This window comes from Pyricularia grisea, chromosome I (assembly GCF_004355905.1).
Source record: "Pyricularia grisea strain NI907 chromosome I, whole genome shotgun sequence".
NCBI classification, from domain to species: domain Eukaryota; kingdom Fungi; phylum Ascomycota; class Sordariomycetes; order Magnaporthales; family Pyriculariaceae; genus Pyricularia; species Pyricularia grisea.
In genome coordinates this window covers 1,889,469-1,915,532 of record NC_044973.1, presented here as the reverse complement: position 1 = coordinate 1,915,532, position 26,064 = coordinate 1,889,469, and the positions used below count along the sequence as shown (strand labels likewise).

Genomic DNA, 26,064 nt, shown 5'->3' with positions numbered 1-26,064 from the left:
AGCGTTTTGAACTTGACTTGACGCCGGTAGCCACACTTGGGACGGTGAGACGATGGAAAGAGCAGGCGATCGGTTATATGTTGATAGGTATGCATCAGGACGAAGCAGAGAGAGGATGGAAGCATTTGCAAGACGAGATATATTAGGAGCCTTATAGTTGTGCAAGGGGTTCTAGCAAAGTTGGAACATGGAATTCACAGGTCTCGTTGTATGTTTTATTGACAACATCAGTATTTTAACTAAGCTCGCGTTGAAGCCATGGTTACGCTGCCACTGTTGATGAAAGTTGTGTGAGATTTCCTCATATGATTACTAAAAGTCATATTTTATTTGTATTTTTCAACTGAAACAATGGATACGGATAGTATCTGAACCTTGTTCAAGGGCCGATTGGCAACCCAACCTCACTCAACACTAAGGCCCTTGGGGACGGCTGTTCAGCTCTTACTTTTTCTTTTTAAGGGCCAGGCCTCTGCAAAAACGTATTCGGCTTTGTACAAGTTATCTCAACGCCCTCCCAGCAATCTCACCAAAGTTAAAGGTACTTGATCCTACTCCTCATTTCCTCTTGGAAGCCATGGCCACTCGTTTACTCTTACCAGGCCTGGGGGCCGACTTTGCGCCCTTGCCACCTTTGCCCTTCATCCTGCCGACGCTGAACCCGCTCAGGTCGCCGGAGCTCATGGCGTCGCCCGACTTGGAGTACTTCTTCTTGCCGCCAAAGCCGTACTTGTCGTTCTTCTTCTGACGCTTGCGGTTCGGCTCGTCGCGGTTCCGGTCTCCAAAGGCCGAGTTGCGCTTGCCGCCGCTCGGCTTCTTGAGCTCATTCTCGACGGCAACGTCGAAGATGTCGGCCTCGCGCTCGCCCAAGGCCGAGGAACCGCCTTCTTGGCGTTCTAGAAAAAAAGGGGGGGTTTCAGGTTAGTCGATGGTCAAACGGTATTGTAAGACAAGATTTTCGTATATATGTAAAAAGAAACGAAAAAAAAAAGATGCCAAGTTTCTTACTCCTCTTGAGATCCTTGATCTTCTCCAGCGTGTCCTTCTTGGCCTTTGCGCGCTCCTGCAGTTTTGCAACCTGGACCTGCTTGCCAAACTTCTTGAGGTCGCGGAGCTTCCTGGCCTCGGCGGCGGCCTTCTTGGCGGTGGCGTCCTCGACCAGCTTGGCCTTGACCTTCTCCATGTGCTCGTCGGGCTTGACCATTTCGGCAAAGTAGTCGCCGGGGCGGGTGAAGGGGACACCCTCGGCGCGGAGAAGCTGTCGGGCGCGCTTGGCGGCGTCGAGCGACTGCTTGTACAGGGCCAGCTCGCGGGCCAGGTCGTCCGAGACGTCAGGGATCGAGGCCTCGGTCGGGGCGGTGCCGGGGGCCGGCGTCAAGCACATGTGCGTCGCGAAAGGCACGGTGCCATCGGTGGGCAGGGCGATGCGCTTCAGCGCGGCCAGCAGCGCCGTCGTATTGTTGATCGTCAGGCGTTGGTGCGGGACCAGGTCCGACTTGTCGTCCTCGGGGAGGTCTTCCAGGTCGCTCATTGGGATGTCCTCGTCGTCGTCGTCGTCGTCCTCTTCGTCGTCTTCGTCGTCATCGTTGGCTGCGGCGGCGGGCTTGGTTTTCTTTGATGTCCTGTCCTTGGTCTCTTTCTTGTCTTTTGACTTTTTCGGGCGGATAATCTTGGCTTCCATCTCTACCTCGGACTCGGAGTCGGTTTCGCTGTCTTCCAAGTTGCCCAAGTTGATCTGCGGAAGACGGAGAGAGTGTGTGTTAGTCCAATGTGTTTCTCGACACGATTAGGTAGATTCTTCAGGTGTGAAGCGCACCTCTTTGTCGTCATCACCGTCGTCGTCGTCCGACTCCTCTGCCTCCATGTCGAACAGGCCGTTCTCTACTCCATCCTCGTCGCTCTCCTCCTCATCCTGCCACTCTTCATCTTCCTCCTCCTCCGATTCGGCGTCGTCGCCACGCTCGCGCTTTGCTCTCTCTGCCTTTTTCTTCTCCTTCTCCTTCAAGTTGGCCTTGACCTTGCGCTTCTCCTTGATCTTTCGGTAATCCAAGCCCTTTTCAGCCGCGAGGGCCAACTTGAGCTTTGATTTGTGCACCATTGCCGTGTTCGATCCTTTTTATTCGTTGCGCAATTTGGTCTTTCTTCTTTTCTTGACGGACAATTGTAATACAGGTCAAGGGTGGGATGGTTTTTTTTCGTGGTTTTCTCTTTTTTTTTTTTTCGCGACGTGGAAAAGGGTCTATCAAAGGAATGAGGCGCTCTTGGGTATCCCGCCTTCCCACACCCCGGATCTCTCTAATTTTTTTTCTGGATTCTGCCGGCTTATCGTGCGCAACTTTGCCTTATCGCCAGTGGACAGTGGGGCAGCTTGGAGCTCACCATCACTGTGCTAGTGGATATGCACATATGAATCCACACTGTATGCCTCATTCAGAAGGCAATCAGGGGGTGTGTATTCTGTTAAAAAAAAAAAAAAAAAAAAAAAAGATACCCAACCCTTGAGCAAAGGTAAGGTAAGGTAGGTACATACCGGTACTTAATCCTCCATGATAGTTGATATGCTTAAATGAGTTGGCCGACAAAGTCGAAGAAGCACCAACAAGGCTTGGTGATATACAAATGCAACGAGATGCCATTTCGGAATTACATGTTCTAGGAAGTGTTGCTTTTTGTCTTTTCCCATATTTCTTTCATATGCTGCATAAGTCACCTCTGTCTACTCCGACGCTTATTATACCCTACTAGACGCGGGCCGTGTCACTTGGTCGGCGATCCGAGAACTGGAGTATCGAAAATACCAAGTTGGGCATAATCAACTTGATGTTTCTTTCACATGGGTAGCACTGAGAAAGTCGCTGAGCATAAACTTTGGACCAAGGCAATGTCACTGAAGTCATCAAACAAGCAAAAGAGGAGACCAATACTATTTTTGGACCGACAAATGGGGGTTTGATTCAAAGAGGCGATCCTATAAGACCCTATAGCGAATGACTGTGTGCTGAAGGAGTATGTAGATGAGCAAAAAAACGGTATAAAAGAATAGCCGGTTTCCCCATCGCCAAACTGCTCAAACAACACCTTCACCCACTAACTAATTTCCCACCGCGTAAGGAAAAGTCGAGTGAAAAAGAGACAGCCCATGTGGCATCTCAGAAAAAGATGTCAGAAGGTCGTCCGTGGTGATTCGTAAAGAAGAAAAGGCCATTCCGAGGCCAGCGGTCCATTCCTGCTTGCTCCAGTGATGAACCGCCAGGGGATGAAGTCTTTTTTAAAGAAGAGAAAGCGTTGTTTTGTATGTGCTGGGGGTGTTTTCCGAGTTCGCGTGTGCTGCATGTCTCTCTTGAGGAGAAGACAAGATGATTGAGGATCTTTCATCTTGTTGCTTTTGTGGCTAGAATCTCCGACTGCCGTGTAGTTGTTCTGGGTACTTTGGCGTGACAGGCTTACAGAGACATCGGCGTAGTTGGTTGGCAGTCTCTGGGGATGGGGTCTAGCTCGGTCTGCTTCTCACGGAGAGTGGCTCCTGGAGATGAAGCCACTTTACATGATGACACAGTAGTGGATGGGGCCGGCCCTGGCGCCAGCAACGGGGGTGGGAATGTTCTTGGTGGAGGGAGACATTTTGATGGTTGGGGGTTGGTTGTGTTTTGACTTGAAAGTCTTGAAGGTTATAGTATAGCTGTTGGAAAGTGAAGTTGTAGTTGTGGGTGAGGAGAAGGCAAGATTCAAGAGTTGTTGAAGTGGGAGCTTAGTTGAGACTTTATACTTGGAAGACGACGAAGACGAGGACACTTCTTTGAAGAAGAAGACATACACCCAAGACTCCTTCTGCCCAAGCTTTCCCTTTCAGTAGCCTTCTTTGATTGCATGCATCATCTTGGAGCCAGGATGACAGAGAGTCGTTGGCACATTGTGAGCAGTTCAGACCAGGGGCCCTGACGGATTCGTATTGTCATCAGGTACATAACTTTAACTGGTGTTTCTTAGCCTTTACAAGAGGAATTTCAGGGGCGGTCAAGTACCGTCTACTACAATAGTTCAACTGCAAAAATGTTACAAACTCCGAGACGATATCACCTCTCGTTTATCACCGCAAGCAGGGGAGTTTGTCACGGTGGGACAAAGCAAGGCTCTGGCTAGAGTGCCATGTTGCCTTAAGGTGTAGTTCTTGATATTGTGTGATGTTGGTATTGTCTACGCCGCTCCAAAGACCCTCCTTTGATGCTGGTCATGTCCTCAGAACATAGTTTTTGTCCTGATTTTTTGTTGCTTTCAGGGCACATGGGAGAAGATGCGGGATGTCTTCGACAATGGGAAAGGAACAACCCAGTCTTTTTTCAGGACTGTTGATTGATTAACCTTGGCCAGTTGCAGATAAAGCTATGTGCGACTTTGTTGGTGCCGAATCGAGGAAGTGATGCTCGGGGAGCTTAGTATTGTTCTTTTTTTCGCCCCCCTTAATATTCCTTGGTATTGTTCAACGCCACCCAAGGCCATTCCTCTGCGACAGACAACCACGAAAGGATACCAAAGGTGAGCAAAGACAAGACGAATTCAGAAAAAAAAGTATATTCTAGAAAGGTTTAACATGCTTAGAGTTGACGAATTGACAAAACCGTCACATATTGGTTGGTAGCAAAAGCAGACTGGTCTCCGACGCAACAGGCAGGTTCTATATCCAAGCATGTAAGGGGCTAGCTTGGTATTATGCTTCTGTTCCACGATGAGATCATTAATAGCAACCCAACATCAGAATACTTCGGAGTCTTTTTTTATCCCAACCAGAAACGGCCACAAAATCAGAATCGAGTAAAGGGGAGCCTAGACAAATGAAGCAACAAAAACGTCAGCATTGAATCTATGTGCCCGTTGCCACCAACATCATTCACTTCTAGTTTTTTTTTTTTCACGGCCCCCAACACCCACACCGGGCATGAGCAACATATGGGTAGCACGACAGTTGAGCCCTTTTCGTTTTGAAAGAAAGAAAGAAACAACAACATACCATTTCCCCCTGAGGGTGATGACAGCCCAAGTCGCGCCCTGCTCGTCCACCTCCTTCTCGACGTTTGTCTGGAAGCAAATGGCGCTCATGATTCCGTCGCCAAACTTTTCATTCATGACCGCCTTGAACGAGTAGCCGTAGTTTTGCACAACCTCGTACAGCCGGTAGATGAGCGGCTCGACCGGCGGCATGGGGCCCGACCGGCCCCGATCCGGAAAGTTTGTCATCTTGGACAGCGACTCCTTGGGCACGCCCAGGAGCTCCGAGAGCGCATCGACGTCCTCTTCCGACGCCTGGACCTGTCCGTAAAACATGCCCGCCACGGCCACCTCGCTCCTGCCGAGCTTGGAGGCGATGGCCTCAAAGGTGAGCTTCTTGGCCGTCTTGGCGTCGAAGAGCGTCTGCGAGTGCACCGGTAGCCGGCTCGCCATCGAGTCCTGGGCAAAGTACGACTGGGCTTAGTTATGTTTTCCATTTTTATTTCTTTTTCGGGGCGGGGAGAAGGCTGTCTGGGCCCTTACATCCAGGGAAGCAAGTCTTGTCTCAGCCATTGTGAGTAAAAAAGTATAAGAGAAAATCTTAAGATAAAGTGACAAAAACAAAAATGCAACAACAGACACACGCCGTCTAGTATACTCTTTATTTGTAAGACTTTATGGTATTCCCTGATTCCTCTTATGGCAATCCGACTTGAAAATATGCTAATTTGAATAGACTTTGAGGGAAAACATGGTAAAGAGACGACACAAACGAGACGAACCAACTATAAATTGACATTGGCTCAACATCACCCATCCACTGCATCATCGTGCAGTCACACATGTTCCATGATAGCACTAGCAAATCGTATACCCCGCTTTGATATGTAATTTGGCAAAAAAAAAAAAAAAAAAAAACGATCTGTAGCATCCATCACCTTTGAGAGACGGAGTAATATCGGAGTCTCGGTATACCACCAAGTAGTACAGATCTATATTCAAAACTGGAGAAATTATGGAGATCGCAAGACGAGAATAATCGATTCAAGCATTGGCTGATGTTACCTATTTAGCGCAGCCCGACTAAACGTAATCCCATCTCCAAACGATGGTCGTCATTTGTTTGTTCCTTATCAGCGGAGATGCTAACCGATACAGATCCAATGGATCTTCGGCTGGTTCGGGTTGCAACTTTGCCTTGATATTGATGTCAACGCCAATACAAGAAGACCCCACATGCTTACACCCACCAAGCCACCCATCCCTCCCCCACCTCGCCTGCCACGTACATATTATCTAGGCCGAGTAGGTGGCCAGCAAAAAAAAAATCTCCAAAACGCCAAAAGCAATAAATGACCGCGCCTCCCAAAAAAGCCAAGATCGGGCCAAGAGATGTTTAATACGGCACATTCTAAGGTTCATTCATGTACATCATTAAACCCCCATCTTACCTACCACTTATCGACAATGTCTCGCATATCCTGAAACGCTGTAACCGATCGGTGAACTTGTAAAAGAAACGCTCCATCGCAAAGGATCAACGCAAAAACTTCCGCAGATGATGTGAACCAGGGGCTCAATTAACCTCTAGTTCTAGGTCTAATTCTTCAAATCTCCCAGAAAACTCCAGCTGCACGAAAACTCAAATGCTGCATTATTAACAAAAGAAAAGAAAAATATAAAAACGATGCTAGATTCAAAATAACCACATTAACTTGGTCCAGTTCCTCCTCGTCGCCGCCCTGAGGTCATCCACGTTGAGCATGTCAACACCCTCCTTGACAAGGCTGTCCCAGATGCTGTTTCTGACGTGGATCGGCCATGCAGGAATGTCCCAGTACCTGACTTTGAGCCCCCTGTCGTGTGCCGACTTGACCTGCTCCCGAATCTTGCGCAACTGCGAGTCGCCCAGCCCGCCGAACCACACGTTGCCGATCGAGTTCTTGAACGGCACACTTGCGTAGTACGAGTTCGTCGAGTCGTACTTGCCCCCCTCCAGCCGGTCTAGCGGCGCATCGTAGAAGTAGTCCCGCTGCGTCGCGTCGGCAGTCACCAAGTCGAATGGCGTATTGCCCGTCCCCACCACCGTCACCGGCCCGTACGTCACCTTGCCGTCCTTGAACTCGCTCAACCAACCCCTAGTCCTAAGCGGCTCGAGCTGCCTTACCACCTCCTTCCACGTGTCTGCCCCACTCGTCTTGACATCCACCAGCAGCGTCAGGGTCTGAGAAGGGTCGACGTCGAACACGCCACGGCGCGAGCCGTTGTAGAACTGGTGCGATGGGTTTTGGTGCTCCAGGATCTTGACTATCGGGTCGACGTAGAGCGATCTAAACGTCCGGTTGGACTGCAGGGCGGCCGTGTCGTGCCCGACGAACAGGTCGCTGCCGCGGTCCTGGAAAAGCCACACGTCGGCCTCGACCCCAGTGCACCCCGCGTGCAGCGCCGAGAAGAGCGGCACCTTGCGCCAGTAGTCGTTATGCGAGTGGCATGAGATGGGCTGTACATCGCGCAGGAAGTCGGTCGGGTACCAGGCTCGCTCCTCAGTGCCGCTCCCCACCCTTCCCCAGTCGGCGAATATCGCATCCGGATCATCTTCGTGATCCAAGGCCCGTCGTGAGAAAAATAACAGACCGTTGACAACCGACAAAATGCTCCTGTAGGACGCAGCAGTAAACGGGTCGTTAGTGGCGAAAAAAAAATTAAAAAAAAATTGACGCAATGAATAGAGTGCATACAGCAGGAGCCCAAAACTTACAGCAATGTAATACAGCAAACTATTCCACATATAGCCCACTTGCGAGCCCTTCGTCGCCGTGGTGCATCCGAAATGGTCACCTCCTCCTCAACCCATAGCGTATCGGACCTCTGGTCGTCAAAGTATTCACTTTTCATTAGCGGATCCTCCTCCATCGGCTTGGATTTTTGCCCTCTTATCCTCCAGCTGCTTTGGATGTGCCTTGTTGGGGAGAAGCCAAGTAGATTTGTCGGCGACGACAGCCCTGTTAGTGTGCCGGAGCGTAGACCTTCGCACTCGTTGGGCGTTGCGGGCTGAGACGGGGGAAGGTCGAAGAATGGGTTGGATGCTTTGAAATCGGAAAATGTTGTTTTTGGTTTATCTTCAGGGTCGCTGGCATGTACAGCGACTACGACAGGAGACTTTTCGGTCTTTTCTGCCATTGGACTGGCGACGGTTTGGTTGGCGATGCCCATATTGGGATTTGAATACAAAAGGAAGATGTAATCCACCGTATCAACAGTACATAATGTTGTGAACAAAAAAGTGAATAAGAAACAAAAAAAAAAGGCTCAATGCAAACGTAGCAAAATGAGTTGCACAATGTTGCTTCGTAAAAGAAGGCGCGAGAGAAACGAGGCGGACAATGGTTGCAAATAATGTAGATCAAAGTGCTCTGGAAATCGACGCCGTGGCGGAAATACAACCGAGCTTGCGCCTAGTTTGGTTATAGGTCATAGAGTTAATGTATGATTCCAGGGGAAACCAAGACTGGGGGAAAGAACCACTCTGCGCTAGTCGTGCCAACCGGGCGGGGACCAAGTTTGAGTCTAGTTCTAGAATTAGACAGTAAAGCTGGGATTTACAAGGTATCGAGCTCGGGTGAGTAAGGTCGGTTAAACCCTACCAAACACGAAAGCTTGTCAAGCTACTTAGCTAACTGCATGCAAGTCCGAATGTTGAGCGGGCCTTTGTGAATGGACCTTGTTTGACTCTTTTGGGTGAAAATGTACCACGATCCAACTCTGAATGTCTCGTCTGTTGTGATGATCTTGAAACAATGGGCGAACGGACGGCAAGGTAGATGGGTAGCCCGGTTTTTTTTTTCTCTTTCTCTTTCCAGAAAAAGATATGCTACCACGTAGACTAGAACTAGTACAAACCCGGGGGTAAAGTCACGAGCATGAAAAAAGAGTTAAAAAAAAACGCAGCCAAATGAACAAGTGGAGGAAAATCTTGTCCAAAATGGATGCCCACAAGAGCAAATCAACTAACAAACCCAGGCAACACAATTTCATCCACACCACCTTGCACACATCGTACACAGAGCACAGCTTCTGATCTGGTTGGGGGGAGTTCAGCCCTTGCCCTTTCCCCCGCCAATCGGGCAGTGAACCTTCCCTAAATAGGAACAAAGAGGTACCATTTTTTTTTTTTTTTTTTTTTTTTTTTTTCAATTGACAAAATGCTACGGATACGCATCCTGGTAGGTCTAAGGAGGAAAAAAAAAAACAAGCACAGCTCCGAGGGCACCATGAAGAGGGGTGATTGGGGTGGGAAAGCAAGCATTGGAGAGCAAGGAAAGGCCTTGTTCCAAGCGAGGACCCCATGGCTTACTGTTATGCTGTTATGCAGGTAAAAAAAGACAACAAGAAAAGAAAAAAAAGACCAGGGGCCAGCCTGGCCAGGTAGGTACTTCGTAGGTGCCCAGCAAGGCCCAGTCGGTTCATCGCGAAGACCAACATTAAGCCCCCCCTGCAAAACTCTGCCCCAAATGGCATAATCCTGAATCGGCCCACCATTGGATGTCTGCACAGCTTGCCAGGGGTCCAGCGTCCAAAAGTCTGGACTGGCCCATTACTGTATCGCTTGGCTGGTGCTGACCGAAAGCTTGACCAGCGGCAATTTTCCCCAGTTGTTGGGTGGGTGGTACAACCCACAAAGAAGCATCTGGGGTCTAGAACTAGAAGACCAACCATCACGTGTACTTGGTGCAAATTTACGGAGAACTCCGTTGATGCCAGCCGCATGGCAAAGATAAATAAATCCATGCACTCTTCAGGACTAGATCCTTCCACGTGGAATAATGATTTGCAATCCGACAAAACTTGTGTACGCCGTACGTTCGCCAAGCCGACCTCAGATTCATCAAGTCTTGGATATCTCCATCCAGGCCATCCCATCGCAAGCCGCCCGAAGTTGAGGACCAATAGCTTTTCAGCTCTCCGACATGCTCTCCGCGTACCGCCAGTATGGCACCTTGCACGTGGGGGGTACAATATCGGCTACTGATTGGCCCGCTTGAACTTTCCGAGGGGTTTAACCTTGGAATATGATAGCAATCAATAACTTACATAAGCGGATAACTAGGTGATTTGCTCAGTCCAGTCAAGGCAAGCTTGGCAAGTCAAGTTTGTTACCTGTCTTGCCTGTACCGCCCCACAAACGAGGGCAAGCTCACTGTGGACTTTGACCCACAAACGAAACGCTTCACCCGATTCAACTTGATAGCACTTTTCAGGTTACATCAAATTTGGCAGGTGGTTAATATGCAATGCATCCTCACAAGGTGCAAGCGTCTTGGGAATGTAGTAGTAGTCGATGGCCAAGTCTGCCGTGTGAGATGAATTGATTCGTAGATTAGATTGCGAAAAGAAACTCCCCCGTCACACCATCGCATTGACTCTTTACGACTCTTACCCTTTCGTCTTGATTAATAGTGGGGTTTGTTTAAGAGGCGCACGACGAATAGGACGTATCGGATACTCGCGCAGGGCCGGAAAGTTCAGCTCAAATGCGACCAGCCAACATAATCAGCCGGGTGGATGCACAGAACCCGCTTGCTTTACTACTCCGTACTGCACTTTAGTGTGGATAATTTCTCTTTTTTTACTTTTTGTCATACCATCCTTCATGCCGTTGTCTCTTTGGGTCGTTCCGGTAAGGCGTCTGCCGGACCATTCCCTGCAGCGCCAGGGTGTCGCGTGCCCTTGTTTTTGACCTTCTTCTCCTTCTTTTTCTTCTCCTCTGGCGGGTAGGCCTTCTCAGTAACTTCCTGCCACTCCTTAGAGGCTTCGAATTCAGCCTGTATAGGTGTCAAGAGTTCAAGGAGCGCCTTGGTAGTTGCCGGCTTCAGTAGCTGCGGGGTGAGCTATTGTGGAGAGTCAATGTCAGCCCCAGTATCCACCGCTAACAATACGTACCTACCATACTATCCATCTGTAAGCAAACCTGACTTACCACATCGTTCTTGTAATCATCTCTGAGCTTTGCAATGTCGTTGTACACAAGAGGTTCTAAACCGTCGCGTTCACGCTCAACGATAAATTCTTGTTGCCCTGACTTGAGCTTCGAGGCAGGGAGTCTTCACGATGACATGCATACATTAGTTAGCCTTATTCTTACCTCTCATTTGAGTGCAGCGATTCAATAGTTGTGCTACTTACAAAACATATTCGATAAAGGCTATTATGCCATTACCATCCGGCACCTTTGGCACTGCCTCGGCTTTTCGGAGCTTCTTCGCCACAGCCTCAGAGCTGTCGAGGAGATCGATTTTGCTGTCTGAAGATGCTGTCAGTACATTTTCTTGAGCGGTCGGCCTTTTTTTCTCTTCAAAGACAAAGAAATGCAACATACCCGGTTCACTAGAGCTCATCTTGGCCCCTTGCTGTTCGACGGAGTGTGTCAGTCACAACTCGTGGCCAGAGCCCACTCTCAAGGTCGACCGTCAAAAATTGGGTTCCATCATACCAATCCTGGAATCATGGGATTCATCAGATGTGCTCTTTGCTTGTAGCCAATCTTGGGCAAGACGTCCTTGGCCAGGGTGAAAATCTTGCGCTGGTCAGTACCACCGAACTGCGCATCGCAGCCGAGGTACTCCTCATCCAGAGCCTGCAGCAAGGGGTAAAGCAGTCCGCTCAGCGGTGCATTGTCCGTCTGCTTGACTACCTCAGCACCAGCCTTCCGGGCATCGTGCTCCGACGTCAGAGATGTCAACTTGTAGATGTCCATGATGTAGTCCGGCCCCTTCTGAAACTCGCTGCCGAGGACGAAGCGCAACTTCTCAGTCGGCACGCCGACAGCATGGAGGATGGCCTTGATTACATGCTGGTAGTACTGAGCTCGGTACTGGACGATCTCGATCGGGGCCTTGAGGTTGTCGAGAAAGCCATGAATGTCGGCAAGGAGGATCGTCAATTCGCATCCTGCTGCGAGGAACTGGGCAATCTTCAAAGCAGGTACAAAGTAACCAATGTGCGGCCGGCCGGTCGTGGCGGTTCCTGGAGAATCGCATGGTCAATCATGACAGGTCCGCGTTTGGTCGTCGAGTAAACTCTCTCTCGAGCGAACTTACCCCAGTAAATCTTTGGGTCTCGACCTTGAGCCAAGATCTCTTCGATGATCTCAATGTTGAGATGTTCTTCCAAGTTCTCTTTGATGAGGGCAAGTCTCTCCTCTTTGCTAAGTGACGCCATGGCTGTTATTCTCAGACAATACCTTGCGAAATGAAAGTTCGAAAAAGGTGCAATTGGCGTGCTTGGATCAACTTTGCGACTTGTTGCTGGTGACTCTGATATTGCGGGGTCCCCTTTTACTTGGGAGGGGTGACTCAAACTTATGGCAGAATTAATCGCATTGACGCGCAGCAACGCGACTGGAAGGCGGTGTCTACCTGGAGGCAGTTGAAATACAGTGCCAAAAAAAGTTTTAGTGGGGCCGCCGCTGGGAATTTTCCCAAGGCACTCCGCGTCGCAATTGAATTCCGCTTCAAGCCTTTGTCTTCTAGACATCATAAGGACATATTGGTACCATTACAGTTGCACCAAATCTTCGAAATTAAGATGCCTCACAAACATACAAGGCGGGAGAGGGATGAATCCGAGTAAGTCATATTTTGATCTTGTTCTGTACTCAACAGCAAGCTAACCATCCGACTGCACCCCAGCTTCAACCTCCCCCCAACCGTAATAGCAAGGCCCCTCCCGGTAGCTGCTCCTAAAAAAGCGGCAGCGGCGAAGCAGACGGGTAGCAAAACCTCAACAGCACACCCAGTCAAGAGTACGAAGCGAAAGCGAGGCCGTGATGCCAATGGCGATGATGCGCCGAGGGCTTTCAAGAGGTTGATGGCATTTGCCGGGGGCCAGAAGTTGCGCTCGGGCCTAGACGACGGAAACCCGGCGCCGTCGAAGAAGCAAAAGAAGAAAAACGCCGCCGAAGCAGCTGCAGCAGCCGAAACCAAAAAACAGAATGAACAGGTAGAGATCCCCAAGATCAAGCCTGGCGAAAGGATGTCCGACTTTGCGGCTCGGGTGGACGCCGCACTACCCGTCAGCGGACTGGCCAACAAGGGCATCAAGAACGGCAAGGATCCGGTCGGCCTCAAAGTATGGAGGACGAGGAAAGAGCGAAAGATGCATAAGCTGTACGATCAGTGGAGGGAGGAGGAGCGGAAGATACAGGAGCAGCGTGAGGAAGCAGCTGAGCTAGCCGAGGAGAAGGCTTTTGAGGAAGAAGAAGCCGGCATCAAATGGGATGGGGATGATGACGGTGAGACTGCGGGGGCATCGGGAAAGAAGAAGCAGAAGAAGGGCAAGAGGGCTCGGTTGCTTGGAGAAGCAGCTGCAAAGGAGGATGACCCTTGGGAGGAGCTGAAAAAGAAGCGGGGAGAGACGAAAATTGGACTGAACGATGTCGCCCAGGCGCCCCCGGAACTTAAGAAGCTCACGGGCAAGAAATTGACGGTGAGGGGTGCAGCTGTCGAGGTTGACGGGATACCCAAAGCCGCCGGCAGTTTGAGGCGGAGAGAGGAGCTCCAGGAAGTCAGGAACAATGTGGTGACTTCGTATAGAAAAATGATGGAGCAAAAGAGGGCAAACCTGGCTGTATAGTATAGTCTAGGTTTTTGTGTTGTCTTGATGCAAAATATACGATACCCCCTTCTCGTGAATGGTGTGTAAGTATTGAAAGTTTATGCCATTCTCGCATAACTCGATCAAGCACAGTTGATGAGTGCCTGGCGCCATGTGATTTAGCCCCCTAGCGTAGGCGGGATCGCAAGGTGGGGCGGGGCAGTAGTTTGTCTGGTTTTTGTGCCCCACCACTCAAATACATTGCTAAAATCGTCTACTGTAAGGTGTTGGGTTCGATTCTAGCGATTGCTCACACACTCACAATTTTCTCACTTTCTGGGGATGAAAAAAAAAAAATCTTTTCGACCCTCACGTATCATTCCTCTTTCTCACATACGTACTGGGCAGCATTGCTGGATTTACTTGCGATTTCGGTATCGCACTCGGCATCAGAAATTCGTTCCTCCTACGCCCTCTGGCTATTGGGCTTGATTACGCGAACGGACAAAAACAGTTGCGCGTGCAGCGCAGAAGTTAAAGCTGAACCAGACAAAGATTTCAGCTCAACTTTTCTGAGTTTTTGCTCACCCACCACGACTTGAACTCACACAGTCTGTTCTGGAGCTGTCCTGACCTCATTTTTTTTCAGATGGCTGTCGAGGTATGCACTCTCCTACCAGTTCAGTTTTCTCACTCCAACGTCAGAATATTGCTAATTGCTCGAAATGCATCTACTTGGTAGCTACGCTAGCCTATCACAATGGGTAAAGGGGTGGATGGCCTGGTGGAGTGGTGTGTGCGGGAGATATCGTTTGCGGACGACGAAGGTAGGAAGGCTAGTCACTGGCATCCATCACAAAGGCATTGCTAACGACTAGCAGGGCTCACTCCTCAAAAATTTGTTCTCGTTGTAAAAAGGTATCTCGAAGATGCAGATGACAAGAACGATGCATCAGCAAAGACCGGCTCTGCCGTCGAAAACATGGCAAATCTAGACGTCGACCGCATCGAGCCAGTAGACGTTGAAATTGCGGCTCCAGTGTGGCATGATGTGGCTGCCAGGGCCGAGATATTCGTCGGTAGCAACAGGTCCGACAAAACCTGGAATCAACTGCCCTTTGAGTCCATCTTTCAATTACCGGAGACACCAAAAGATGCGGCACAGCCAGACACCGTTGTTCATGCGGGCAAAGATGGACTGCCCAACTTCCAGCCACGGATATTTACCTCTGAGGAACTGACGTGGATCAACATCACCGGCCATGGCATTGACTTTCTCAAAATCCCTCCCCTTTGCTGGAAGCTACTGCCCAAGCTGGCATCCTGTCACTACGAGGGCTGTTCACAGGGAAATCTGTGTAAGATGGGAGGCGGCGACATTCGCTCTGTTCCCAAAAGGACAGACAAACTTGCTGAGCAGGGCTACATCGTCAAGCGTACTGTGGTTCTCCGCGGCTCCAAGACAAGCAAGCTCTGGCTCACTCAGTTCGCACCTCCGGATCTACCCAGCGCAGAAAATCCCAACACTTGGGGTCGTGATCTGGACCTGTCACGAGACCACCTCACAAAGAGCCTGCGGCCAGTGCCGTGGTGTCACCTTTGGACTGGCGTAACCATTGAGTACGAGTCTTTTGGCCGCACCGCTATCGCTGTGATTCGAGCATGGGAGGTTATGCGAATCGCCGACTTGAAGAACAAGCTTGGGATTCACGGTGTGCGTTGGCAGATGAAGGTTCTCGCGAGAATGCTTCGCAGGTTCGCAAGTGCCGGCATCACAAAGTATGTAGCCGCAAAGCTTGGTGAGACCGGTAAAGTTTTCAAGGACTGCGTCAAGTATGTTCGAGAGCCTACAGACGATGAATGGGAGAAGTATCTTTCAACAGGCGGTGGCAAGGCTCAATACACCAAGGCTGGAAAGAAGGGAAACAAGTCGGCGAAGCCTCAGATACCTACAGGTGGCCCCAAACCAGTTGTTTCGGCCCAGCTTTCAAAGTGGTCGCCCGAAAAGCCGTTGGTCAACTTGGTATACGACACCATCAAGCGATCTGCCTTTCAGGGTTTAACTGGTCCTCAAGTCAGCACATTGACTGTCGGCTATGCTTTTCGTCGCTATATGGACAGTCTTATGCCTGTGTTGTCAAAGTCTGACATTCAGCCGGACCATCTCAGCCATCTGACAATTCGCCCTGAGAACAGAGGCCCTCGATCGCGGGTGTTCACCACCGAGCCTTCTGACGGTCCAGAACTTGCGCCTGGAACTTTGAGTGCTACCATCACAGGGACCCTTGACCCAGCCACAGCGTTAGAAGCCTTCGGATTCGGGCCAATATTGGAGACGCTTGCGGCAACTCCGGCAAATGCTACTTTGACCTCCCTTGCACGAATCACCAATGACCATGGCGAGCAGGCAAGGATGATGAAGCCACTTAGCTCGCATTCTGAGAATGCTGTTCTCGCCCTGGTTGAGGGTACTACCAGCGAGCACCCGGCAAAGAGGGCTCGTCTTGGCGACGTTTCTCAAGTCGAGGAGGAGATTGAAGCATTGAACGCGACACCGACACCAGGTGTAGTCCTGCAAGATGCCGGAACAAGCCGAGATGAAGCTGCCGTGGACCAGGCAACCCAAGATAATACTGATCAAACTGATCGTGAAGAACATACACGTGAATCAAAGAAACGCAGTCGACCGCTCGAGCGCCGACCAGACATCGAACCTGGCGCACGTGCCTTCATTGCTGAGGACAGTGAGCGTCCCAAGAAGAAGGGTCGCCCATCCAAGAACCCAGTGAAGCCTATCATTATCAAATTTGTTGGCCAGAGCGTGCAGCGCTGGCAGGTTTCTGCAGGCTTTGAGCTGTCAGAGTCATTCCTTGCTACTGACGATGAGGACAGAGACAGTGAGCCTTCAGATGAGGAGGAGTCTGACGAGGAGGTTCCGGCCCCGGATCTCACGATGGAAGCACGCTACAATGGACGCCCTGGCCAACTTAGGGTCTCTTTGAGCGACCAAATGATTGTCTTTGAATACGGTGGAACAGCAGCCGACAAGCCTTCTCTTCAAATCACCATCGCGAGTATTGTGGACAATCCGGCCATTGACACACCCCCGGACGATGATGACAAGTGCCTGGTCATCAATGCCACCCGGAACAATTCTAGATGGCCGTATATATTTCATTTCGACAACACTGCGGAAGTCTTCGAGGCCGCGACCGCGCTTAGAGACCAGGTCGAAAGCATACGTATGGGAACCGCAGTTAAGAAAAAGCCTAAGAAATCAAAAAAGCTCAAGAAGTCGGGCAAGGCGGCGAACGGCATCAAGCGGAAGTGGAAAGCCGAGGGTTATAAATGCGATCGATGCGGATCGGTCTACAAGAACGACAACGGACTTAAATATCACCAGGAGAAATCACAGACGCCTTGTAACCCCGACTTTGATCCGAATGTCATGGCAGAAAAACCAGACAAACGGCGAAGAAGTCATGTTGATGGCAATGAAGACCAAGGCCCTCCAACTGGCAGAGGCCAAAGGTCCGCGCGGTCGCAGCTTAAGAAGCCCAACCATGAGCCGGAGCAGCCCACGAATGCATTCGGACGCAAAGTCAGCAAACGGCCAGAGAGTGGCTTCGCAAGTCGTCGCGGCATAGGATCGCTGGAGAAAGGTGCAATTGAAGAAGCACCTTTGGTGCTTGGTCAAAGCCTACCCACTGAGCCTGATGTAAGCATGGTCGATTCGCCAGCTATTGGTCGGTCGGACGACGTACCGACTAACGACATCATCGTGATAGAAAACCCGCAACCTCTTAGGGTGGACGCTGTTGTGACCGAGGAGGCTCCGGCAGAGGCTGTCGAGGAATGTTCTCCAGCTGAGGCTGTGTCGATGGACCAGCAAGAATCAACTACGGACCAAGTTTCATGTTCAGAAGATTGCAATGGCTTTCCTAAGTTTGTTTTGCCGCCTCTTACCAACCCAAAGTTGCTGGAAACCTCACATCGGACAATATCAATAATTCAATACCTAGTCGATGTTCACGATGGGGTTTTCCCGGGGGATAAAGCGATGTGGTATGCTGTTTATACCATGCACGAGAAGGAGTTTCCTGAAGAAATTCACCCGAGCTTTCGTTCATGTCTGGCTATTATTAAGACGATGGAGCGGCGCGGATGGTTGCGCACATACACTTATGCGTGGAGAGATGAGAAAGGTTCTACTTCAAAACTGTACTTGGCAATAAAAGAGGGGGTACCCGACTCAAGCCCAACGATTGCCGCAATGAAAGAAAGAATCCAGAACGCCCATCCGCTGCCATACGTCCCTCCTGGGTTCGAACCATCCCCCGAGACCCTGGAAGCCCTCTACGCTAGATTAGCGGACGAGTCGTCTCGCATGCATAGCAGGGCCTCTCGGAGAAAACAGGTTGAAGTTGAAGTACTGAAGGCGCCATTCTATGAAGAAACTCGAAGTGACAGACTCGCAAAACAGGAGTCACCAGCTAGGCGAACACACATTTCGGCATTCAGGCCTTCCCCTATACAAAATACTCGCTCGTTTCCTCCGGGGGATAGGAGTGAGCTGCTGCGGAGTAGACTCAAGGCTTCGCTTGCACAGCCGAGACAACCAAAGAGGAGGAGCCTATTCGAGTCTTCAAACCCAGGTCTAGACAGCCTGCCGCCATACTTTTTCAATGGGACTATTGCTCTTCGCGACAGCAGTGTTGTACTTCCACTGGAACCAACCGGTCATGTGGATGCAAATGGGGGAGGGGTTTTTGACTCCTCGGTCCCTATTACAGATCCTTTTCTCAGGCAAAAGTTGCCAGCAAGTGTCGAAGAAATACCGCACAATGTTCCTTATAGCGACGACGAATGGGCTGATCCCCACTGGGCTAGGTTTACCTGGCACGTCAATGCTTGTCGTGAATGGGAGCAGGCGGAGGAGACATCCAGGCTGCTTCAATCCTCCACGCTAGCCCCAGATTACTGTTTTCTCAATTTCACAGTGGACCCAGGGGCATTCGAGGGAGTAGACAGTCCTAGCTTGCAATGGTTCGCCGCGGACCAATTCAACATTCTCGACCTACCATACAAGATCCTGGCTAGGGATGTATACAGGTATGAGAGGCAGGGTGCGTACAGACTAACGATACCTCGTGGTCCTCGTGGCCCCTATCGCCCTCGTGGTTCGAATGCTGGCGGGCCGTCGAACGTGCGTGGTGGCGGTCCCCTGAGTGGACGAGGTACCAGGAATCTAAGAGCATCTGCAAGCAACGACCAAACCTTGAGCGATTCTGATATAATGGGTATTCCGTCTGCCGAGCCTACACCCTTTGCTACTCCAATTCCACTTCAATTTGAACCTCCAGCGCCTACTCCGGCCCCTGCCAGAGTTCCCGTGTTCCGAAAAGTTCGAGAGTTGACTGCCTTCCCGCACACTCCAGAAGACTATTCAGCACAAGAACTGGTCGAGGTAGACGACGATGTGGACTGGTCGGCCGAGAACACTAAGCTAGCAGCGTTCATAGCCATCAGGGTTCTTCTTGGCGGTGTTGAGAAGGTGATTGACTGGGGCCTGATGATGAGGCTCTTTCCTGATGTAAAGCTCTCGGCTCTGAGGAAATTCTGGGGTCATATGAGGAAGACTCGATCATTCTACATCGAAGCAACCACGGAATTGTTTCAGGATAATTTCCTCGAAGCATACGAGGAGGGAGAGCTGCCGCCCCTGAACTACGACGACGTATTGGCTTACGACTGGAGGCGCCTGATACGGTGGACCCTCAATGAGATGATAGAACAGGACATTGTTCTCCCTGCGACCAAGGAGGGGCTCGAACAAGAATATATTGTGGATGACAACGCCTATACCGTGCCGGAGTGGCGGGACACGTACTTTCACTACCAAAGATCCATCTGGAACAGGTTCCAGGACTTCACGTCCGAGGTAGCGGCCATGCCGGCGAAGCCCCAGCTCACAAACTACAACTCTCTAGAATCAATCATCACGTCTTGGATCCGGGCATTGTGCTCGACCCCCCCTGAGTTTTACTCGCCAGGCTCCATCAGGGACAGGGTTTATTCGCTCGGCGTCCGCGATGATCAAGAGGTCAGCTGCCTTCTCCAAGGAGCAATGATCGATCTGCAGCGCCGCCGAGTGATAAAAAAGAGCAAGCCGGCCGCGCTCAAGTCCGGACGACCTTATAAATACACTCAATTCTTCTACACGACCCTGGACAAGTACTCGCAGCCACACAAGTTCTCCCAGGCGGCCGTCTTCAAGGCTCACCTCGACAGTTTGTTCCGTAAAGGCAAGATCCTAGAGCGGCTCGATTTCACAGTCGATGACGGCGCCATCATGGCGATTGTGAACCTCCAAGCCCACGGCAGGATCAAGGTCGAGCCCATCGACATCCCGAACATCCCCTTTGGCTTCGATCCCGGCAACTACGAGACGAGGAAATACAACAAGGACTTTTACCAATTCAGCGTCAGGGTCCGGCCGACCGACAAGTACGTATACAACGAAGACATCCCCCTGCTCGACCGCGTTAGGACCTCGACTCCGCCGGGGATGGGCCCCGAAGGCCAGCTCCCGACCTGGTGTGACTTTTTGGGCACCATCGACTGGTCGAGGTGGGCGAGATTCGTCTCGGCCGTCTTCTTCATCCTGGCCACGAGGGGCTCCATGGGGCCGGAGAGGGCGAGCGCGGCATTGGGCCCCTTGACGGAGCCGTACGACGTCCAATGCATCATGGACTGGGGTGTCAGGTTGGGGTTGCTAAGGGAGATGGTTGCCGGCGGTGGGCTGTGCGTCGACGACTGGTGGTGGCTGGGCATGTCCAAACTTACGATTGATGAAGAAGTTTCGGATGGTGAGGATACGGCTTGATAGACTCTCTGGGATGGTCATGGATAGAGCAGTTTTTTTTGGGGGGGTGTTTGGGTGTTTGGGTGTTTAAAAATATCATTGGTGAAATAGAGGCGACGAGGGCGTGTTTCGCTTATTCTTCAAAAAAAAAAAAAAAAAAAAAAAAAAAAAAAAAAAAAAAATTGGACTTGGAATCAGGGCATGCATCATCGTGTATATCAGATGTTAGAACTAGGAAACGGAGAAAAAGAGAGATCAATGAAAATTGCATACGCAAGATATACTTGCACGCTAAAATTTATTGCTTTGTAGGTGTGTGTACTGGTACTGTGTTTGCGCCCATGGGGAACATTCATCCGTCCATCATAGTACAATTTGAACTCGATTCTGCTTTAAAAAAAAACGCTGACTGATTACAATACCCATCAAACAAAACTCCCAAACGCCATGATTCTAAACCAATTATGAACGGCATGCCTTTTACCTGCTCACTCATCTACGTGGGGTATTTTTGTACACAAGTGAGATAATCTGAAAGGCTGAGAAGTGAGGGAACAAAAAGGAAAAAGCTTCATATGGGTGGCCCATCACCGCCAATGCGTCAAGCTACCAGCAACTTGAGAAACATGGCCACCAAAAGAAGCCCCACGATGACGATGGCCCTGTCCAGCCAGGCGAGCACGCCATCGTCGGAGTAGTGAACCAGTTGCGCTAGCTGCTGATGCTGATGATGATGCTGCACTGGAGGAAGCGGTATCGTCCTCGTAGGCTGAGGTGGTGCGGGCGCGGGTGCGGGTGCAGTAGTCGGCACGAAACCCTCGGCCAGCGCGGCAGTCTCGGAGTCATGAACTGCCGCAGCAGAAGCAGCCGGAGCAGCACCACCGCTACCACCCGCTTGGGCCATCTCGTCCCGCCAGCCCATCTTCAGCTCGTCCGGCACAACCACCTCAGCCGACTGGCCCTCGGCGTCCTTGGACGCAGCTTCCGCCTCGGCGATGATGTCCGCGTTGGACTTGGCGCAGATGGCACATCTAAACGCCCTCGACTCGGCCGCCAGGCGTCTCCGGACCGCGTCGGTTGTCTCGAGCCCACCCAGCTGGCCCTTGGGGTCTGTCTCCATGAAGGAGCGGAGGGCGACGAGGGCGGTGCGGACGCCCCAGGCGGGCTGCCACGTCTCCTCGTGGTGGCCCGAGATGGACAGACAGATCTCGCGGTTGGCCTCGAATCGGCCCGAAGGGGTGACGAAGCGGAACGACGGTGGGCGGAGCGGGTACGTCGGCGGGAGCACTATGCGGCCGTGGTAGACGCCCTCGGCGTAGACCGAGTCCGGAGGGCCCTTGAGCGTAAAGTGCCACTCGAACAGGTCCGACTCGATCGGGGTCGCTGTGTAGTCTGGGGATGGCGAGGTTGAAAGCTCCTGAGCTTCACGGACTGGGGGTTTGTTTTTTGGCCGCGGTTAGCTTCGCGTATGGTCGGCTGTACTGTAGCTAGACCTAGATGAGTTGCTTGGTTGTGGGGGAAAGTGGGGTGAAGCAAGGCAGGGGAGACGAGACTCACGGATGCGCCGTATGGTGGGAGATTTAGAATTGAACTTGGGAGCCGCCATGATGATGGCGAGCGAGAGTTGGGGGACTTGTAACACTTCAGTTGGTAATGAGAGAGTTGGGGCGAACTGGCTTGCGAAGCCAGAACCTGGCCTTGGAGCGGCGCCGTGAGTGGCGGAGCTTCGAACGTGGATAGTAAATGGTCAAAGGCAAACAAACGCGTGGCTTGATGGTTGGTTATAGGACAGTTTGTTTTACGCTAGAATAAGAAGAAGAAGGAGTGTTGTCTGTCATAAAATATCATTTGATTACGTATTTTAAGTCGTGTGCCGGGTTTCAAAGATGAACTCTGTCTCCTGTAATGGAATCATTCGGGTTTAGTCCAGACTGAGACATCCAAGGAAAGGTATTGTAAGTGGGTAGCGACAGCCAGCCGCCATTACACAGTAGAACCCCATAAACGACGGCGGAGTTGCCAGGTTGCTAATCTGACAGTCAGTCAATCAATCAATAATGATCCACTCACTCACTGTATGGATACGGTGCGGCACGTTCGTCTCACGTGACCAACTACCGACAACTTGCAGATAATTACCTAGGTACCCGGTACCCTTGTGTTGTGCCAATTTTGGGGGCAACTAACAACGAGCTAGCTAGGAGGTAGGTAAATACAACCCACTTGCTTCTTACGTATCATTGGCCCCTCTGGCCATATTTAATGAAGCCCTCAAGCAAATGGCCTGGTATTCCTGTCAACACCTACAGGAAGTTTATACACCCGACCTTCACTCAGTCAATCGGTACTTTTCAAGTATTGGCACTACCGGTAGCAGGGAGCCTCCATCACTTGATTCCCAGAGACGCTGGCCTTCTCCACATCGCTTGAAGTGCTCGAGGAAGCTGTCGCGGTCATGCAACGCCGAATCGGCACGACTTTCCAACATCTCCATTGGTGATCCCAGCCAGAAGTCATCATCCAACTCCAACTGATCCATGTACCACTTGTAACAACCGGCACATCGAAACCCGTGGGTGACTTTGCCGGCCCGGGTATTGTAGTATGGGGCACAGCAACAAGCCATGAGGCAAATAGCTGATGATAGCCGTTTGAAAGTCTCACAAAGTCGCGCAACACCGGCCACCTTGCACGCCCGGTACAAGGAGATGATGTCTTTCCTAACCTTGAAGACGGTGCGGCCGCTTTTGTCGTAGCTGCCTGCCAAGGTCTTCAACGTTGCGAGCTTTTTAACTTGTGCCTTGTTCAGGGAAAGATTTTTGCGCACCCAAGCCTTTGTCTGCACAGAAGCCTCACAGCTGACGAACAGACATGTGTAGCAGTACCTAATCCACGGGGGAAGAAAAATCATCGACGCAAAGTCGCCGCAGACGGCGCAGTCCTTGGTGCACACGAGCTGGGCTAGATCGTGAAGCGAGATTTCGGCAGTGTGTTGTACGTGCCGAAGTGTGTACAGACTACATTCATGACATGGTCCATGATGATTCCGTACTCCTTGAGCGTTCCCACCATCTCTCGCGCTTTTGCGTTACTTTGCCGGAATCTGAACAGCGACTGAAGGTCGAGACGCAACATCACATCTTGTAGCAACTCCAAAGGCAGACAGTCGAGCGATCCCAATCGTTCTGTCGATATTCTGTTGAAGGGCTGCGACAGAGATGACACTGCGTCCGCATGATCCTCGGGGGGGAATCGCACCGCCATTTCATCGTACCAGCGGCTGCCGAAGCCGACGGTCTTGATGATGGCATCAGCTTCGTCTTCTCGGAAAGAATACTCGGTGGTCGAGTAGTTGTTAGACATTGGCTCTGGACTGGACTCCATGCTAGACCATAGGCTGGACATTGCGGCAGCTGTTTACTTGAGGCAGATTGTTTCCGCGACCATACATTTGCTGTTATTCGCAGTTGAGTATAGAGTTGTTTTCCGGGTTTGCTGGGGCGATGAGGGAGGGAAGCAAGGATTGAATGTTGTGGTGCAGTGACGGTGAAGGATTTGATAAGGTAGTGAGTGGTTCAAAGTCGAAAACGGACAGTTGTTTGCTCCCGCTGCTGGTTGTGTGCCTTCCCAAAACGGTCGAATATCTAGGCAGAAATTCAGCCCAGCCGAATTAAAGTCCAGCAAGGAAGGAACGATGGCGCGACCCCCCAACCCGAAGATGGGCCTCGACTCATTGGATTCTTAGGTTCTTTTGAGTCCTTCCTTACCTACCAGGCATGACTGGCAGCTGGATCTGATCCCGAACTTGTTTCATCACAGCCAGTGTGCAATCTCTCGATCACTAGCAACCTGGGCGTGCCCAGTCCAGCCCTGCTTCCTCAAACCCGCCGCCAGCTTCGGATTCCCCATTCCCAGCCGGCGAATATCCGCCTCGAGCTCCTGCCGCCTGCCCTGCTCCAGCTTCCTCTCATCCCGATAAGCCTCGATCGGATCACGATTTAGCACCTTGTTAGCTCGGTAGTCGACCCAGTAATACGGCCCATCCACGCCGCCAGCAACACCAGTGGCCCCTCCTCCGCCTCCTACTATCCCCCGGTGCTCCCTCAAGATCCACGGCGGCAGCGTTCCGCGCGCATACCAATCATCCCGATCCCTCGACAGGGATGGGCCCCCGGCTTGTATGCCGCCGTTGGTCATGAGCTCAAACACCTCCCGCTCGGGCCCGCTGGCAGCATCGGGTGCCACGACGCCGGCCTCGCGCAGCTCGCCGAGCTTGACGGGGTGCAGCCACGACGTCGTCTTGTCGACGTGGTTGACGTAGAAGACGCAGCCGCGCTTCGTCCACTTGCGCTGGTACTGGCCCGGGAGCGCGATGAAGTCGGCAGACTGTCGACACACAGATGCCGTCGTGTCTGGTGTGGCTGCGCCGTCGCGGATGCTCTCTTCTGTGGCTGTTGTCGTTGTCGTTAGTGTCGTCGGAGTCGTCGGGGCTGTGGTCGAAGTCGTCGTGGTGGCGGTGTCTGCTTCTGACGTTGTTGAGGATACCGCTGCAGACCATGTCTTGCGTCTTCTACGGAGAATTCTGGATATAATTCCCATCTTTTGGATAAAATTTTTTCCCTTCCTCTTTTTATTTCTCTTTCCCTTTTGTTTCTTCTTCTCTTTCTAACTGATGTGGTCTCTCAACAAAGCGGATTACGAGTTTACTTTTGGTGGCATTCGAACGGGATTCGGGGGCGCCAAAGAGTCAGTGACAGAAGTAGTGGAAATAAAAGTTGATGCTTAAACCAATTCATTCATCCGAGCCTTTGGGTGAGGGAATGGGAATGCGATGAAAGAGAAACAGTGGAAGAAAAAAAAGAGGCTGAACCTTTTTTTTTTTTTTTTTTTTGCGGTTCCTTTTTTTTTTTTCCTCCAGAAGATACAGTGATAAGAAACGAGTCTTGCATGCTGGCTTGCATACTGAGTAAATTAGCGACATTGTCATGTACGTGCATGACATATAGGACCCAGTACCTATCTGGTACGTATTCTTGATTTTCTCCATGGCCCCAACCTTGCGTAGTATACACCTTGCATGGCCACAAGGTCGAGATATACCCCACATACCTGCAAGATCCGGAGTTGTCGATACAAGAAATGCCGCTACACTGCATGGGGGGGCATCACTTCTGCTAGTGGCCGGGACATCCGTGTCATTGCCGACCCTCTCAAACCCCAAGAAAATGTTTGGAAGTTGGTGACAATCATGACATCTTCGGAAAAAGGATAGAAAGTCAGGAAGGACACGAGAGACAAGATCTCACAGCTTTTTCTTGCAGGACTGCATAAAGAGAAAAAGAAGAAGAAAAAAAATGAAATAAAGAATTACACGTGGTCGAATTTGCAGTGCAGAATACCTTTAGAAGTGACGATTTTGTCTCGGATACACCAGAGGCTATGGACGCCATCATCTCCCACAGAGAGGTACGCACCCCTTTTCTGCAGACGTGATCATAGATACCTAGGGTAGGTACAATCAATCAAGTCCAGACAAGGCGTCTGCATGGAAATCTAATCAAACTAAGGTAGCGAATGCATGCAGCAAAGCCAAGTGAGTATAGGCTTTCCTCCCGACCGCGGCC

At 51.1% G+C, this 26,064-nt stretch overlaps 9 protein-coding genes across 9 annotated transcripts; 2 read left to right on the top strand and 7 right to left on the bottom strand.

Annotated features, from left to right (window-relative positions):
• Positions 1 to 307: 307 nt before the first annotated feature.
• On the bottom strand, positions 308 to 2,255 carry PgNI_05599 (uncharacterized protein). Its single transcript, XM_031125630.1, has 3 exons — positions 1,817 to 2,255; positions 1,009 to 1,735; positions 308 to 896 (listed from the first exon to the last, which is right to left on the bottom strand). Exons 1-3 carry the CDS (start codon positions 2,096 to 2,098, stop codon positions 559 to 561), a joined length of 1,347 nt encoding a protein of 448 aa, XP_030982119.1. The 5' UTR covers positions 2,099 to 2,255; the 3' UTR covers positions 308 to 558.
• A 2,186-nt stretch (positions 2,256 to 4,441) lies between these two features.
• PgNI_05598 (uncharacterized protein) lies at positions 4,442 to 5,824 on the bottom strand. The gene is made up of 3 exons (XM_031125629.1): positions 5,527 to 5,824; positions 5,006 to 5,442; positions 4,442 to 4,821 (listed from the first exon to the last, which is right to left on the bottom strand). The coding sequence occupies exons 1-3, from the start codon at positions 5,554 to 5,556 to the stop codon at positions 4,800 to 4,802; spliced, it is 489 nt and encodes a 162-aa protein (XP_030982118.1). The 5' UTR covers positions 5,557 to 5,824; the 3' UTR covers positions 4,442 to 4,799.
• A 513-nt stretch (positions 5,825 to 6,337) lies between these two features.
• PgNI_05597 (uncharacterized protein) lies at positions 6,338 to 9,238 on the bottom strand. The gene is made up of 2 exons (XM_031125628.1): positions 7,742 to 9,238; positions 6,338 to 7,640 (listed from the first exon to the last, which is right to left on the bottom strand). Exons 1-2 carry the CDS (start codon positions 8,194 to 8,196, stop codon positions 6,680 to 6,682), a joined length of 1,416 nt encoding a protein of 471 aa, XP_030982115.1. The 5' UTR covers positions 8,197 to 9,238; the 3' UTR covers positions 6,338 to 6,679.
• A 609-nt stretch (positions 9,239 to 9,847) lies between these two features.
• On the bottom strand, positions 9,848 to 12,345 carry PgNI_05596 (uncharacterized protein). Its single transcript, XM_031125627.1, has 6 exons — positions 12,081 to 12,345; positions 11,474 to 12,006; positions 11,360 to 11,390; positions 11,167 to 11,284; positions 10,961 to 11,084; positions 9,848 to 10,871 (listed from the first exon to the last, which is right to left on the bottom strand). Exons 1-6 carry the CDS (start codon positions 12,199 to 12,201, stop codon positions 10,632 to 10,634), a joined length of 1,167 nt encoding a protein of 388 aa, XP_030982114.1. The 5' UTR covers positions 12,202 to 12,345; the 3' UTR covers positions 9,848 to 10,631.
• A 134-nt stretch (positions 12,346 to 12,479) lies between these two features.
• Positions 12,480 to 13,661, top strand: PgNI_05595 (uncharacterized protein). Its single transcript, XM_031125626.1, has 2 exons — positions 12,480 to 12,608; positions 12,672 to 13,661. The coding sequence occupies exons 1-2, from the start codon at positions 12,568 to 12,570 to the stop codon at positions 13,612 to 13,614; spliced, it is 984 nt and encodes a 327-aa protein (XP_030982117.1). The 5' UTR covers positions 12,480 to 12,567; the 3' UTR covers positions 13,615 to 13,661.
• A 674-nt stretch (positions 13,662 to 14,335) lies between these two features.
• On the top strand, positions 14,336 to 20,461 carry PgNI_05594 (uncharacterized protein; the record flags this gene model as incomplete). The annotated part of the gene is made up of 2 exons (XM_031125625.1): positions 14,336 to 14,402; positions 14,457 to 20,461. The coding sequence occupies 2 exons, from the start codon at positions 14,336 to 14,338 to the stop codon at positions 20,459 to 20,461; spliced, it is 6,072 nt and encodes a 2,023-aa protein (XP_030982116.1).
• A 271-nt stretch (positions 20,462 to 20,732) lies between these two features.
• Positions 20,733 to 22,371, bottom strand: PgNI_05593 (uncharacterized protein). Its single transcript, XM_031125624.1, has 2 exons — positions 21,998 to 22,371; positions 20,733 to 21,871 (listed from the first exon to the last, which is right to left on the bottom strand). The coding sequence occupies exons 1-2, from the start codon at positions 22,044 to 22,046 to the stop codon at positions 21,042 to 21,044; spliced, it is 879 nt and encodes a 292-aa protein (XP_030982111.1). The 5' UTR covers positions 22,047 to 22,371; the 3' UTR covers positions 20,733 to 21,041.
• A 398-nt stretch (positions 22,372 to 22,769) lies between these two features.
• On the bottom strand, positions 22,770 to 23,845 carry PgNI_05592 (uncharacterized protein; the record flags this gene model as incomplete). Its single annotated transcript, XM_031125623.1, has 2 exons — positions 22,770 to 23,457; positions 23,493 to 23,845. The coding sequence occupies 2 exons, from the start codon at positions 23,843 to 23,845 to the stop codon at positions 22,770 to 22,772; spliced, it is 1,041 nt and encodes a 346-aa protein (XP_030982110.1).
• Positions 23,846 to 24,253: 408 nt separating this feature from the next.
• On the bottom strand, positions 24,254 to 25,039 carry PgNI_05591 (uncharacterized protein; the record flags this gene model as incomplete). The annotated part of the gene is made up of 1 exon (XM_031125622.1): positions 24,254 to 25,039. The coding sequence occupies one exon, from the start codon at positions 25,037 to 25,039 to the stop codon at positions 24,254 to 24,256; it is 786 nt and encodes a 261-aa protein (XP_030982113.1).
• Positions 25,040 to 26,064: the final 1,025 nt, after the last annotated feature.